The sequence below is a fragment of the Pelophylax lessonae genome (genome assembly GCF_965119305.1).
Source record: "Pelophylax lessonae genome assembly, chromosome: 8".
NCBI classification, from domain to species: Eukaryota; Metazoa; Chordata; class Amphibia; order Anura; family Ranidae; genus Pelophylax; species Pelophylax lessonae.
This window is the reverse complement of record NC_138775.1, coordinates 82535241-82547931: the sequence shown is the minus strand read 5'-3', so window position 1 is coordinate 82547931 and position 12691 is coordinate 82535241. Positions and strand designations below refer to the sequence as shown.

General features: G+C 40.4%; 1 protein-coding gene across 11 annotated transcripts in view; it reads left to right on the top strand.

The window, feature by feature from the left end:
• Nucleotides 1–12691, top strand: part of IQSEC1 (IQ motif and Sec7 domain ArfGEF 1) — a 1344709-nt gene that overhangs the window by 1254423 nt on the left and 77595 nt on the right. For all 11 annotated transcript variants that reach the window (XM_082266155.1, XM_082266158.1, XM_082266162.1 and 8 more), the window contains one exon: nucleotides 12326–12492. In XM_082266155.1, coding sequence (XP_082122281.1) covers nucleotides 12326–12492 — 167 coding nt within the window. The remainder of the gene's footprint in view (nucleotides 1–12325; nucleotides 12493–12691) is intronic.

The following is a 12691-nucleotide window of genomic DNA, read 5'->3' as shown; positions in this document are numbered from 1 at the left end:
CTTGGGTTATTTTCCCTACCCCTTATTTTCCTTTTGGCACTGCTTTTGGACGTCAGTAGTTATGATTTATAACTGCTGTGTCCGTAGATGAATGAAAGAGAAAATGGGATTTTTGTACTTACTGTAAAATCCATTTCTCTAAGTTCATCGATGGACACAGCACCCACCCCTCTATGGAGTTTTGATACTTCTAATACTGCTCGCTATTAAACTGATTACCTAGAGCGGAGGGGGGGGGGGGTATATACCAAGCTGAGGACGGCTCATGAGAGTAGCCAGGGGTTTTTTATTCTGTTTTACTCCTAAGGAGGCAATATAACCCAGTGGTATGATTTATGAAACTATGTGTAGATGAACTCAGAGAAATGGATTTTACGGCAAGTACAAAAATCCAATTTTTTCCATTCTGCATATGTTTAATATCATCTGCAATCTGCTTATCACAGGTGCAATACATTGCAGGGTCCTGTAGAAAAAAAAACAATAAATTTACATTTATTTTTACCTGCGAAAATGTGTGCATTTTTATATTTGTCAAAGGCAACCTTAGCCTTTAATTTTTTTATTTTTTTATATTGTGTATGTATTATGTATTTGTTAAAAATGTCATTACATTTTTGAAGTCTAAGGATTTCTCTGTTAAATGAAAACACCTCTGCCCAAGGAAGGGTGCTCCCTCCTTCTCACTTCTTCAGACTTACAGAGAATGTAAGATTTTTGCCTGCAGTGACATCTACAGGTAATACTTGGTATTACACTTAGCCATTCAGATATAATAGAGCACTGTCAATACTATTTTATCCTACTAGTCACTCTTTATAGTGCCAAGCAAACGCAGGATGAGGGCTCCACTAACAAGATTTCTTGTTTATTTCGTTTTAAAAATCCAATAAGTTTGGGAAAATATATGACTGCAGACAATCAAAAGAATAACCTAACAAACCTACCACCATAAAAATCCTGTTTAAAGGGGTTGTACAGTCAGAAGGTTTTTTTTTTTTTTTTTATCTTAATGCATTCTATGCATCAAGATAAAAAGCCTTCTGTGTGCAGCAGCCCCCATGAGCCCCTCTAATGCTTACTTGAACCCCACTCTCTATCCAGCAATGTCCACAAGTGCCTCAGCCATCCTGAACTCTCTCTCCGGATTGGCGGATTGGCTGTGACACAGCAACGGTGCCATTGGCTGCTGCTGCTGTCAATCAAAGTCAGTTATCCAATCAGGAGAGAGAGGGGTGGGGTCGAACAGTAGCTCCATGTTTGAATGGATACACGGAGCTGTAGCTTGGTTTGGGTGCCCCCATAGCAAGCTGCTTGCTGTGGGGGCACTCAACAGGGGGGCCCAAGAGCTCCAGCAAGGGACGCGAGAAGAGGAGGATCTGGCCTGCTTTTGCAAAACCACTGCACAGAGGAGGTAAGTATAATATGTTTGTTATTTTAATAGAAAAAAAAAAAAAAGACTTTACAATCACTTTAAATAATGCCGCCACACTACTTTGCACTGGAAAGGGAAAGGTCAGAGTTTATTAGAACAAAGCATGTTTTCAGCTAATGCAACAGAAAGCCATGCTTTGCAACAGTTAAAACCTGTCAATCACATAAACTGGGAGCACCCAGCAAAACACCATACCTGTTCTAACTATCAAGTTCTGGATAGGCATCAGATAGGAAAGGCATCATGAAGGGACTATTTGACCACTGGCAAAATAACCCTGTCAGTAAAGCTGTGATAATAAAAAACAGGGAGGTTAGGTGGGGAATTTGTAGGTGGCTGGAGCAACTTCAGATCAATGCAACCTCTTACCAGAACTCACTAATTAGCTTCTGCTTGCTGTATTTTAAGTAGAAATGCACATCTGAAACACATAAACTGTATGCATAAATGTGTTACTTACCAAATGATTTATAGTTCTGTTCAGTCTTATGATTCACACACCCCTGGTACGCTGCAAAGCCAGGTAGGTGACAACCCTATTATCTGGTTTAGATTTGAAGTGTTTTGTGCCTTTTCTTCAGTATGCCTTTTGGTCAGACAATCAAGATTCTCACATTTTTAAGCAGACAGGTGACAGGGATAAGTGTAAATGTATATAAAATATGGGGTTGATTTACTAAAGGAAAATATACTATGCACTGCAGGTGCACTTGCTTCAGAGCTTAGAAAGTGAGGTAAAGCTTCATTTTGCAAAGAATACTCCATTACATGCAAGGAAAAAAAAAAAAACAGCATTTTTGCTTGTACAAGATTGGATGATAGAAATCAGCAGAACTTCCCCTTAGATCTAGAGCAAATGCTCTTGCAGTGCACAGTATATTTGCCTTTAGTAAATCAACCTCCTTGTGTGTGTATTTAGTCTTTTCTGCAGTCATTTTCCACTGCAGTCATTTTCCATAAAATGTGATCCTATCCTCTAATCACAACAATAGACAAACACAAACAATTCAGATTTCTCTTGTCCTTATTGAATAAAGCCAATAATCATCCACAGTGCTGGAGGAAAAAGTAAGTGAACCCCTGGCGGTAATAGCTGGTCAAACCTCCTTTAGCAGTAATGACTTCAAGCAAGTGCTTTCAGTAGCTCTGGATCAGACCTGCACAACATTCAGGAAGAATTTTTAACCATTCCTCTTTACAAAACTATTTCAGCTGAGACACATTGGTGGAATGTCTGCTGTGAACAGCTCTCCTGAGGTTATGCCACAGCATCTCTATAGGAGTTAAGGTCTGGGTTCTGACAAGGCCACTCCAAAAGGTGCTTTTTTTCTGAAGCTAGTCAGTGGTGGATTTACTTTGATACTTAAAGCGGAGTTCCGGCCTCAAAATAGAAAAAAATTGATTTTGGGGCATCAGTTTGCTGAGTGTCACCTGAAAAAGGCCCGCACTGTCACTTCCGGCTTGCGATGACTCCTGGGTGCTCCCAGGAGTCAATGCGCCTGCACCGGCCCCGCACATCACTTCCGGTGCAGGCGCGGCATCCCTGCACAGCTTCTGGGCATTCTGGGACTCCGATGTCACCGAAGAGGACGCAGAAGGGAACGCGCTGGCTTCAGCTGCCCACACCTGAGATGGCAGCGCTGGAGAAGAAATTTTCAAGGTAAGTATTCTAAAAGGTAAGTGCGACCAGGGACAGTTCAGAGGCTATCCATTGTGGAATGTACTAGCCCTGACTGTCCCGGGGGTATTTTTATCTAAATTTCACCCACAAGGCCGGAACTCCGCATTAAGGTCATTGTCCTGCTGCATCACCCAGCTTCTGATAAGCTTTAGCTGGCTGACAGCCACCCTGATAGTATCTTGCAGGATGTTTTGGTAAACAAAGCAAGCCCAAATCAGGATGTTCTCCCCACTATATAAACACAAAATATAATCAGCGCAATATTAATTAAACCTAGTGTGAGAAATCTATGTGCAAACATATTACATCAAAATCAGTATGTGGTCAACACAATAAAAAAATTATGCACAAACAATATACACCACTCATTAGTGAAACAAAATTGAAAATTGTGATTGCTGCCTATCAAAGTGTGTCCACCTGTGACTTTAAATCAACAACAAAACAAATACAGTGAAGCACAATTAATAAAATAAGTTCCAATTTATATATAAACAATTCCACCATTGTGCAATTCTAAATAGTTTTCCAAAAAAGTAATATAATCCAGTGACTTCAGTGACCACCACCTCTAGCTGGAATGTCTGCTCACCTCCAAGCAATGACCCCACTACAGAGTCCCATTCGCCTGGTTATATGTCCTGGACCAGACTGAACTCTTCCAAAGATCTCAATCATTCATGTATGACCAAAAAATAATAAGGAGAAACCATAGTGTTCTCTGTTTAGAATGATTTATTAAAACTATACACAGGGACAAAAAGACAAAAATACTCACAAAACAATGTGATACACAAGCATATCATCAGCGATCCCAGCTGATACATACACGGAGAAAGTCCTGAATAGCGGCTCCTTCCACCTTTGCCCATGGTTGCCAAAAGGAATGTCAAATTTTGATTCATCTGACAATAATTTCCACTTTGCAACAGACCATTTTAAATGAGTTTAGGCCCAGAAAAGACAGTGGTGTTTCTGGATCATATTCAGTAATGGCTTCTCCTTTGCATGATCATGCTTTATCTTGCATTTTCGGATGGCACTGCGAACTTCACAAACTGTGATTTTTATTTTTTAAGTATTCCTGAGCCTATGCAGTGATGTCCATCACAGAATCATGCCTGTTTTTAATGCAGTGCTGCCTGGGGGCCTGAAGCTCACAGGCATCCAATATTGTGTTATAGCTTTGTCCCTTGCGCACAGAGATTTTTTCCAGATTCTTGGAATCCTTTGATGATGATTTATATTGTAGACGATGATATATTTGAATTCTTTGCAATTTTTCATTGTGGAACATTATCCAAAAATGGTTCAACAATTTTAGATGCAACTTTTCAAAGATTGGTGAACCTCTGACACACTCTGACTCTTTAAGATGCCCTTTTTAAGTTAATGACCTGTTGGCAGTTAACCTTATTTTACGGTTTAAGAATTTTATTTTTATTGTCAGAGAAAAAAGACAAAGGGAATACAGACAGTATCACACATAAATATAAGTAATAGGAACATTTCAGATGGTTTGCTAATTAACCTTATTAGTTCCAAAATGTTCTTTCAGCTCTTCCTTGTTAGTACCACTTATTTTTGCCAGCTTTTTGTTGCCTTGTCCTTACTTTTTTGAGATGTGTTGCTGCCATGAATTCTAAAATTATCTTATTTGTTTTCCCTAAAATGGTATATTTTTCCAGTTTAAACATTTGATATGATATATATTTTCTATTGTGAATAAAATATGGGTTTATGATATTTTCAATCATTGCATTCTGTTTTTATGTAGGTTTTACATATCATCCCATTTTTTGGAAATTGGGTTTGTATATACTGTATATTAATGTGAAGTTGGATTCTAGGCAAAAAGCTAAACATGAGATCAAAATAAATAAATATAAATATATTGTGGGGACAAGAGAATCCGCGCTTGTGGACAATTGGCAAAGGGCTGCAGCCTACCTCAAAATATGGCCAAAAAGGCTATATCGAAATATATAGGTAGGGTGAGGTAAAGTGGCGCTGCCTGATAACATATAATTACAGTAAATGTGGTTAAATTGTGTGCAAAGGTGCAAAATGGTAAAATATCATAAAAGTATCAAATTAAATAAATAAATTAGTGGGGATGTCTCTAAAGTGATATAGTGCAATGTGCATATATATAGTGTCTATTAGTTTTAGAAAGGTCAGATATAAATATGAATATAAAATCGTGCTTCATGTAACATAAGCTACAAATATATGAACATAGTGCATTCACAATAATAAATACAAGTAAATCTAAAAAAGTGCTCGTGCAGTGAATAAACTGAAAAAACAGTCCAACAATCTATTAGCTTGCTGAGTGAGTCCGTGAATAAAAAACAATAAAAATAGTTGATCACCGATGATTATTCGAGTGAAAATAAGGTGCTTTCAGTGCTTTATGAAGTGGGGTGAGTGATGGGCAGAAACACACAGGTGCACCCCTCTTATTGCTCCCGCACTCACCGGAGATATGTACCCCTACAGGGGTGATGGGCCTTATTGCAGCGTGGTCTTTATGGCTCCTATGGGGGGGGGGGGGATACCCCCTTTTTTACCGAGTAGTAGGACCTCCTCTTGGGTATATGCGATGATGATAGAAGAAAGAAGTACCAATATAGTGATGTACCGTTTATATAAAATACTTTATTATAAATTAAGTAGGTCAGGTACTCACATAAATAGAAAAAACAATGGGCATCCAAGCAGTAGGGGCCGCGAGTCCCTCGTTGGCGGCCGCTTCCGGGACGCTGTGCGGGTCAGCGACCGGATCTGCGTTGCAGTAGGGCGGAAGTGACGTAATCGCGCACGACGCGTTTCGTCAGAGCTGACGTCATCAGGTGCGCACCAATCGCTCAGTGTCCGCCGCTCCTCTCTGTCAAGCCCTCCACTGGCTTCCGCTCACCCAACGAATCAAATTCAAAATACTAACAACATCTTACAAAGCCATCGACAGCTTAGCCCCCAACTACATCACTAGCCTAGTCTCAAAATAACAACCTAATCGCTCTCTTTGTTCCTCTCAAAACCTCCTGCTCTCTAGCTCCCTTGTCACCTCCTCCCATGCTCGCCTCCAGGACTTTACCAGAGCCTCTCCAATCCTATGGAACTCCTTACCCTTATCTGTCCGATTATCTCCTACTCTATTAGCTTTTAGGCAATCTCTGAAAACCCTCCTCTTCAGTGAAGCCTATCCTACCCACACCTAACATCTCTACCTCCATTTTATCCATCTGCCCATCCCCCTCAGTTACTGCCTTTTGTTTCACTTGACCCTCCCTTCTAGATTGTAAGCTCTAACGAGCAGGGCCCTCTGATTCCTCCTGTATTGAATTGTACTGTATCTGTATTGTCTTCCCCCCCCCCCGACTGTAAAGTGCTGCGCAAACTGTTGGCGCTATATAAATCCTGTATAATAATAATAATTATATATATATATACATACACACACATATATATACATATATACACACATACATACATTTCAACCATGTATTTTGTAATTTGCCTAGAATCCAACTTTACATTAATACACAAGGCTAGCAAGAGAAAGCCATATCAGGAATGCGTAATATTTTGAGCTCCATACAGTTAATTAAAGGTTTAAGCCTCTCTAAGCTGTTGCAGTTTGACTTAAACAGAATCAGATGGTCAGAGCTCGGTCACTTGGAATTTGAACAGCATGTGTGAAAGCACTGGGGAGGGATGAGCTCTCCTTGCAAATCAAGTGTCTATATGAAGGTCAGGCACAATGATTACATTTCATGGAAGCTGATATATATGCTTCAGTGTGAAGAAGAACATTGGAAAAGGGACAGGTATTGGAAACACTGACTGAAAAAAAATGATTTGCAGTGAAGTAAGTAAGAAATATAAAACTAAGGACAACGGTAACAACATGTTTGCAATCACTGCATGAGGCTTGGGAAGGCTTTAGTTTTCCAGAAGTTTCTTTCACATTTGCCCTGCTATATGCTGAATATGTGCATAAAACATTCTCATTTTTGCTAGTAGAGACTAAATATGTTGCAGCGGCTCACTACATATATGTGTATGCTGTATGTGTGATAAGTAGGAGTGTGCATAGAAGAGAGATAATGACACTGCTGCTTTGAAAGGCAGTTGGTTGATCATTGTCACATTAAAAGAGAAAGGCCTATGGCCTCAACACTGACTTGCTTACATGTACACTACTGGTACAATGAAAAAGACTGTGCTTTTACAACTGAACTCCCGACAAATACACAGATTAAATACATTTACAGATCAGCCATAACATTCTGATGAAAATGCAACAACAAACCCAAGGCGCTCAACCATAGAATAGACTAGCAGTTATATGTAGTAGTAACATGCATCCTATTGGACCCAGTCCTGTGCTGCATGCAATCCACTGCAGCAATGGAAATCCAAAACAGAAGTGCAAAGACTATATGTTGCTTACTGTAAAGCCCCTAACTGTATATTAAAAATTCACTCGAACAGGTTATAAAATGACAGATGTTGTAATTTACATTATTGTGTAGAAAAGTGGACTAGCCATGTACAATAAATTGGCAGGTGAGACACCCACGTTTCTTGCACTGGTAAATCCCCAGTCTATTGTCAAAATATTCACGTAGATCAGGTCTAGGTCTATTTATATTCATGACTTTGCTGGGAGCTATCATGTTTTTATCTGTTCTGGCTGTCATGAACACAGTGTTAGGAGTTTCAGGTAGACAAGGGCGATTTTTTGAATGTTCTGGTATCTAAAATTAAAGTTAGTGATAAAGTTGACCCCCCCCTTGAAACCCTCTTTGTCCGAGGTAAGTACTTTCTTCTTAGTATGTTTGTCATCCTATAGGAATTTCCTAGGGGCCTCCATAATAAAATTAACCGGGTATTACTTTTCTATAAATTTATTTATAAGAACTTGACTCTGTGTTGTAAAGTCCTCCACCTTTTTTCCACAACCTACAAAATTGGTGGCTATGGTAATTTAAATAGGAATTGCCACTGGTTGGCTTGAAGTGGTTTCTCGTGAGTATCTGACCCCCCCCCCCCCCCCTCGTGAAACGGCACTACCCATCTCGCTGAGAATGAGAAATTTCAAGGGGCAAGGGGGAAACATTTTGGATTCATAAATTACACACTTTGAGTCTTAATCGATTAAATGAGGATATTATATACTGTAGTGTGATGTGGGGATAGTATGCAGTCCCTGGCCTTTCTTGCTAATTTACATCTTTCCCCAGGTGTGTATTGGTGTTGTGGTGTAAGGGTGCGTGCACTGACACATAGAAGCACATGCAGTGGGTTGTGTGTTTGTGTTTGCATGCGTAAAGCTGTGTATACACACATATGTGTGTGTATATATGTGTGGGTAGGTGAAAGTGTGTGTGTGTGTGTGTGTGTGTGTGTGTATATTTATATACTGTGTATATATATATATATATATATTTATATATATACATGCATGTATGTCACAGAGGTGTATATGCATATGGGTATATACATGTAGTTTTTATTATTTTTTTATGTGTTCTACATACATGAAATATATTTTTATATGGTGTTTATTTATTCAACTATGTATTTATTATACTATTATACTTTATTATACTTGATAATAGTATATACCGGTATACATTAAATTGTTTCCAAACCATCTTTAGATATGTGTTTGTTAATGTAGCGCTGTCCTTACTGTGTGATGACTTCTTGGGTCCTCCCTCTGATTACCTTGCAGACAGTCACTAGGGGATTTTTCACACATCCATCCTTACTCCAGTTTGCTCGTTACTCAAGAAACAGCCAAGGGTATTTGGTTTTGTATTTATTGTGGAACTTGGATGGGAGGGAATAGTGGGATACTCCAACTGAACTATTCACAGAAGATAAGGACAACTCTTACTTGGCCTCACCAGGTTATTTGTGGAAGCAGACACACTGCTTTAGCCATTCTATTACTTGTATGGAAGATTTAAGTCCTTTTACTCTCTCTAGCAGCAGACTTGATGCAAACTAATTTATCTTCAGGACATTCTCTAGCATCCCCTTGACTGGGAACCTCCACTGACTCTTCCACTTTAAGGAATGGCACTCACATGACAGGCCACATGACAGATCTGTACTCACTGTAGGCAGAATCAGATCTTTTCCAGTGTCTCCCTTCAGCTCTGCAGGACCTCTGGGTTCAGCTCCTATGTGACTTCCAGGCACTCAGCTCAACCACCCGAGGCCACATGGCAGCTTCTACAGAGGAGGGGCAGCTGCCTCCTCCCTCTGGGACACCACTCTCCAGCCAAAGGCCTCAAGCTTAAGTGCCCTTGGCATTTATACAGTCACCCAGCAAGCACCAAGGCACTTGCCCATCACCAGGGCTGTAACAATACCTGTGCCCTCACTTGTCAGGTTTCCTCCCACTGTCCAATATGCCTCCCTATTGGACCAGTGTGAAACATTTTAGACAAGCTGAGCTTCACCTGAGCACCATAAACAGACCCTACCAAAGGATCCTGCTCTCTGGTAGGCAGAGAGCAATATAAATTTACCTGGCAATCTCTCTGTTAAGCAGAAAAACCCCAAAACTATACTCTCTCTTCTAGCACCTACCTAGAAGGGTGCTACATCACTCTTTGTGAACAGCACTTAAAGTGAAGACTAAAGGGTTAAGAAAACAAATGAGCCAGTTCCCACGCCCCCTACATGTGACCTCTAACCACTATTTATCCTCCTTGCTCCCTCAGCAAACTAGATTTGACAAAGAAGACGGGAGCTTTGAAACGCATTATCTGAATGGAGAGAGAGAGCCTTCCTGGTCCCTCCTCTTCCTCTGACACAGGCCACCAGGGTGGCCAAGTCATCCTTCTTGCCCTGCCGTATTATTGTCTCCATCCTGTGAGCGGCCATCTTCTTGGTGGGCTCTAGTCTTACTACACACCACACTGATGTGTGCCTTTCCTGCGGGACACCAACAGCTGATCCTAGTGAGCCTTCACCTTCCGCTGGGTGCATGAACCTTGAGTCTGTTTCCATCACAAGTGCTGGGCCTTCCCGTTAGTATGGGTTCACATTAGCTGCGGCTGGGGCTCACAGCAGGGGGTCTTGTGTGTCTCTGTTCTCTGTTTCAGGTGCAAATCAGGTCTGAATTTTTGGCTGAATTTGCACCTGAAACGGACCAGAAGATGCCCAGGATTGTTTTCCAGTGCGGACCCCAGCCACCCTGGAGCTGTGTAAACAGGCTCCATTAAGAGCTGTTCACACTCTCCTGTAATGCGAATTGGATACAGGAAACCCGCATCCAATTCACATCAGTGTGAACCCAGTCCTAGTGTTTGAGGTTAGATAAGGCTTTTACCTTACCATGACGTGTTTTTGTCTGGACTGTGTGTTTTATCTATGGCCACACAATAAATGTTACTTCATGATTTATATGGAAGCAAGTTTTTTTCATTTAATCATCATCCTTTAATTTTATTTCTCATGGATACCTTGAATTTACCAGTGCACAGCACATAGCCTTTTTCATAATGTTAATATGGCCCACCTAATTTTGAGTAGGTCCCCCTTTTGCAATCAAAACAGCCCTGACCTCTGAAGTTATGCTGTGGTATCTGGCACCAAGCTGCTAGTAGCAAATCATTTGTTTTGGATACAGTGGAGAAGGATTAGAACCCCCTGTCAGTTTCTGTTTTTGCTGTCTGTGCCACTGGTAAGGAGATTTACCCTCTTTATTTGGCCTTTTTACCATTATCACTGAAACTAAAACTAAAAGAAAATTCCCAATTGTGAGTTGTTGGGACTGCCTCCTCTGGCTTGCCTTCTTCCCATACTGTATCCTGGTGCCATCCTCTGCCAAGGTAAGCAACGTACATGCACCCAGCCATCCACATGATGTAAAAGAAAACATGATTTATCAGACAAGGCCATCTTTTTCCATTTGTCTGTGGTTCAGTTCTGATGCTCACCTGCCTATTGTAGGTACTTTTGGCTGAAGGCTGCAACCTTATAAGCAACATACTGCAATGCCCATGTTTTTCTGCTTTTAGAGCATCAACTTCATGGACAACATGGTTTTTACTTGCTGCCTAATATATCCCACCAACTTTCAGATGCAATTTTAATGAGATAATCAAAGTTATTAATTTTACCTGTAATTGGCTTTAATAAAATGGCAAAGCAAAGTATGAAGGAGCAGTTTTGTCTTACGAAATGTTTGTTGTTTGAAGTTTTGTATTGAGATTTACCTCAGTGAAGTCATTTTATCCAGTGACCTGATTTTGTTTTCCTGTAACACCTATTAGTTTCATCCCTGTGCTTGCCCTGTGATGAAACAGTGAAAGGAGATGCAAATGAATAATTAGCTTGTTTCTCTGTTACTTTGCTTTCTCCTCCTAATGACATGATGCTTGCAATGCAGCACAAGTGTATGGCTACTTGTACTGCTTCTTCCTTTCCCAGTCTGAGTTCTTCTGTACAGAGATGCAAGAGGCTAATACCAGGTCAGATTCAGGTACCTACACTGCTTGCAGTTAAAAAAAGATTTAAGAATGTATTCAAGAATTCAAGACTTTTATGTCTGCCTGGAATTCAGCGTTCATAATTACAAGGGACATAAAATGTAACTGTGATCAGATGGCTGTTTACTTTATCTCTCGGGGGTATCTATTGCAAGATGTCACTGCTGTGGTATTCTGACTGTGCACTGTGCCATGTCTGTTACATCCTCATTCTACTTCTGCCACCCAAGTGCCTATGGCTGGTAGCCGGGTGATCTGAGAACCCATGCTTGTGATGCAGGAGAGCTACTCCCAAACACACCCCCTCCAGACAAAATGTCAGTACTATAAGCTTTCTTACAGCTTTCCTACTATAAACACAGACTTTAGGGAGTATATTCTGAATGACTATGTGTGATGCCCTCTCTATTCTTCATGTAGTGGAAATAAGGGCAGTTCAGGTTAGGTAAACTAAATTTACCATTCTTTCTTTAGCACAGTTCCAGTGTTTCCTGAATAAAAGGAACAGCCTAATAATTGGTTTTACATGTTAAAATTGCCTTTCAATTAACAGAAAAATCACAGCATATCTAAAAGTTCAAGTCCATTAGTCTGAATGCACAAAAAGTCAGATACCAGAGTTAACAGATTTTGGTAATCTTAGGGAGTGATTCATAGCATAATTGTAATCTTCTCATCCTGTTGTTGCAGCCAGCGATACTGCATCTGTAACCCTGGTGTTGTCAGGCAATTCCGGAACCCAGACACCATCTTCATCTTGGCATTTGCAATCATCCTTCTGAACACAGACATGTACAGCCCAAATGTGAAGCCGGAGCGTAAGATGAAACTAGAGGATTTTGTGAAGAATTTGAGAGGTAATTATTATTTCTTACATAATAGATAAGATAACACATTTTAAAGCTGGACTAAGGCTTCCATAAAAAAGTAAAATAGGTGCTGCAGCACTTAAAGTGTTTCTAAAGTCAGAAGATTTTTTTATCTTAATGCATTCTATGCATTAAGATAAAAAAAACCTTCTGTGTGCAGCAGCCCCCCTAATACTTACCTGAGCCC